Source organism: Brassica rapa, unplaced genomic scaffold (assembly GCF_000309985.2).
Source record: "Brassica rapa cultivar Chiifu-401-42 unplaced genomic scaffold, CAAS_Brap_v3.01 Scaffold0244, whole genome shotgun sequence".
NCBI lineage: Eukaryota > Viridiplantae > Streptophyta > Magnoliopsida > Brassicales > Brassicaceae > Brassica > Brassica rapa.
The window spans coordinates 118,703-122,264 of NW_022610188.1; the positions used below are offsets into that span (position 1 = coordinate 118,703).

At 48.0% G+C, this 3,562-nt stretch overlaps 1 protein-coding gene across 1 annotated transcript; it reads left to right on the top strand.

Moving 5' to 3' along the window:
* The first annotated feature begins 1,995 nt into the window (after positions 1–1,995).
* Positions 1,996–2,982, top strand: LOC117129909. Its single transcript, XM_033283128.1, has 2 exons — positions 1,996–2,464; positions 2,633–2,982. The coding sequence occupies exons 1-2, from the start codon at positions 1,996–1,998 to the stop codon at positions 2,980–2,982; spliced, it is 819 nt and encodes a 272-aa protein (XP_033139019.1).
* The last annotated feature ends 580 nt before the right edge of the window (positions 2,983–3,562 follow it).

The window sequence follows — 3,562 nt, forward strand, 5'->3', positions numbered from 1 at the left end:
TTATCCGAGTAGTAGTTACCATCAAAGAAACTATAACTGATCTAATGAGCCATTTGCAGTTTCACAGTCTGAATTCGTTCATACTTACACATGCATGGCTTAATCTTTGAGACAAGCATATGACTACTGGCAGGATCAACCAGGTAGCATTCATAAATCAGGACAAGACCACGTCATATTCCCGCAAACACATGGAAAGTGGGAACAGACGCAGACTTGACCGTCATCTTTTGTCCGGAGACAAACGTGCTTAGCGGGACAGAATTTCTTCGAGTCACCGCCATAATATTTCCGCAACCGAGATCTCAGCAAAGAGCTTATTCACCTTTGCGAACAATGCATAAATTATGCAAAGACCTAAGGATCACAAGTGCCGGCTTATGTGTTCACGACTTCCCCACTGAAGGAGATGCCGCAAACAACAATTTAAGCAAAGCTTAACAATTCCTTCCAGAGAGGTACGCAACACAGGCCCCAGATCAGTTCAACAAGCATAAAACTATGCTAGTGAAGAAACTGAGGAGGATAGTTGGTCTGTAGTTGGGTGCGCGAGCACAGAGCCTACAAACACTAGCTATCCAATCACCAATCATACGCCGAATGTTCCTTTGCCCCGCTAACATCAACCTTTCCAACCACTATTGAGATGTAATCAAAAGAGCAACTGGAAGACGGATGAAACCAGGCCAAGACCACACAAGCGCCAAAATTTGAAGTTAGGGGCAAAACGGCCCGCCGGAAAATTCGCCTGAAAAGTTACCGGAAAATTCACCAGAGACAATCTGGCCATCAACCTCAACCCAGCCATCGATAGTGTTGGACCGAGAAGTACAACACTACATACCCCTTTGGGTACTGAGGGTAGGCTCAAAAGAGTGCATACCCCTTATAATAGACAAAACACTTTTTATCAGTCTGTCACCAGTAGACATTGGTTGTGTTCCGGGAGTATTTTTAATGTAAAAAAAATACTTTAAATTTGAATCTGATTTTTTGCATGCTTCATAAGAATGGTTAAAGCTATTTTCTGTTAAATGTTCATGATTTTCTTTTGCTTCTAACCATGTCTTTTGCATGCTACAAAGTTCAAGGTTTCTTGGTCTAAACGGATGTGTACAGCAACTTTTGATCAACACTTGACATCTTAAACTCTTTGTTGACATATTTTTGATGTTTCCTTTCAGAAAACTTTCTTCAAAAATAATTATTTTTGAATTTTTGGCTTCTCGGGTGATTTTGGCTGTCCGTGGGTGATTTTGGCCCACATGGGCTACCTGTTCAGTACACACAGGACGTCTGTGGCTGTCTGTGTGTGTCCGTCAGCACACACAGAACGCTGTGGCTGTCCATCAGTACACATATCAGCACGTTGGTCCTTGGACTCAGCACGCTGGCCCTTCCCGTGGACTGTGTGGGTGATTTTGGCCCACGTGGGCTGTCTGTTCAGTACACACAGGACGTCCGTGGGTGTCCACCAGCACACACAGGACGTCCGTGTGTGTCCGTCAGCACACACAGGACGTCCGTGGCTGTCTGTGTGTGTCCGTCAGCACACACAGAACGTCCGTGGCTGTCCATCAGTACACATATCAGCACGCTGGTCCTTGGACTCACCACGCTGGCCCTTCCCGTGGACTGTTTGGGTGATTTTGGCCCACGTGGGCTGTCTGGTCAGTACACACAGGACGTCCGTGGGTGTACGTCAGCACACACAGGACGCCCGTGTGTGTCTGTCAGCACACACAGAACGTCCGTGGCTATCCATACGTAAACATATCAGGACGCTGGTCCCTTGACTCACCATGCTGGCCCTTCCAGGGAAAGAGATCAGTTCGGGAGTATGAAGAGAAGTTCAACCGCCTTAGGCATTTTGTGGGAAGGGAGCTGGAGGATGAGGGCGTCCAGGTCCGGAGGTTCATAAGAGGCCTTAGGGTCGAACTCAAGACCTACTGCTCAGTCTGTACCTTTAACACAGTTTCTGAGTTGGTGGAGAGTATGGCAATGCTGGAGACCAATCTGGCTGAAGAAAACAAGCAAAGACTGAAGAGTGTGGTGGTGTCTTATGGTCAGAGTGGTGACCGGAAGAGAAAGAGGGATGCGGCCGAAGGGGGTAAAACCTCAAGTGGTAGGCCTGAGTGTCCCAAATGTGGAAAACACCATGGAGGCGAGTGCTGGAAGGCTATGGGAGCTTGTACCCGTTGTGGTAAGATGGATCACTCAGCTCGAGACTGTCCTGGACCGGAGAGGAACCGTGGGCAAGGCTCGACCAGTGAGGCCAGGACTTGTCATCAGTGTGGCAAGAGAGGGCATTTCCGTGTGGACTGTCCTCAGTTGCAAACTGGACAAGGGAGGGGTCGTGTTGAGAACAACCGACCAGACCACAAGCAAGGCCAAACCTCAGCGCCTCGAGTCTATGAGCTTTCAAGGGATGTGGATGAGTCCGGACCCTTCAAGGCGATCACTGGTAAAAAGTCTAACCTTATTCTTTTTAAATTAAGTAGAACTGCATGGTAAGGAATCTAGGATGGACAAGATACTTAGATGAGGTCTTATGTAGGGACCTTATGTATTGGTGGTGTGGAAACACATGTACTATTTGATACTGGAGCTACACATAGCTTTGTGAGTCCAGATATGATTGGAAAAGGTATGTTCCAAATGGGAACCAGGAATGATCTTGGCTTGGTGAGTGCAGCCGGTGGGCTAGTTATGCATTCACAAGGTCTAGTTAAAGACATTCCAGTGATGATCCAGGACAGGGTAATGCATGTGGATCTGATTGTGGTCCGCCTTAAGAATCACGAGGTGATCCTAGGCATGGACTGGCTTGGCAAGAATCGGGCCACCTTAGACTGTCATCGAGGAAGGGTGCAGTTTGAGAGTGGGTGTGGACCTCCGATCAAGTACCAAGGTATTAATCCGGCCTTTGGATGCTGTGTTATCAGCAGTCCGTGCGGAAAGGATGCTGGAACAAGGTTGTGAGGCTTATTTAGCCATAATCACCACTAAGGAGGTCGTAAGGGTTGGTGGCCCGGACGGGATACCGCTGGTCAGTGAGTTCGAGGATGTGTTTAGGTCGCTACAGGGCATTCCCCCTGATAGGTCTGACCAATTCATAATAGAACTGGAACCAGGGACGCCCCAATGTCAAAGAACCCATACCGCGTGGCTCCGGCCGAAATGGCTGAGCTAAAGAAACAACTCAAGGAGTTGCTGGATAAAGGATTCATACGCCCATTTGTATCACCCTGGGGAGCACCAGTCCTCTTTGTTAAAAAGAAGGATGGTACTTTCAGGTTGTGCATAGACTACAGAGGGCTGAACAGGGTTACTATAAAGAATAAGTACCCTTTGCCCAGGATTGATGAGTTGCTAGATCAGTTGAGGGGAGCCATGTCACGCCCCCAATCCTGAGTAAGGATTGTTGGGACGGCCATGGGTCGAGGAAACGTACAAGCCAGTCTTAAGACATCAAGGCAAGCGTTCCATGGTCGAGAAAGAAGGTTAAGGCCATAAGGAAACTTAGACTTAACCGTATACAAGCAAAGAGACAGCTAGGACG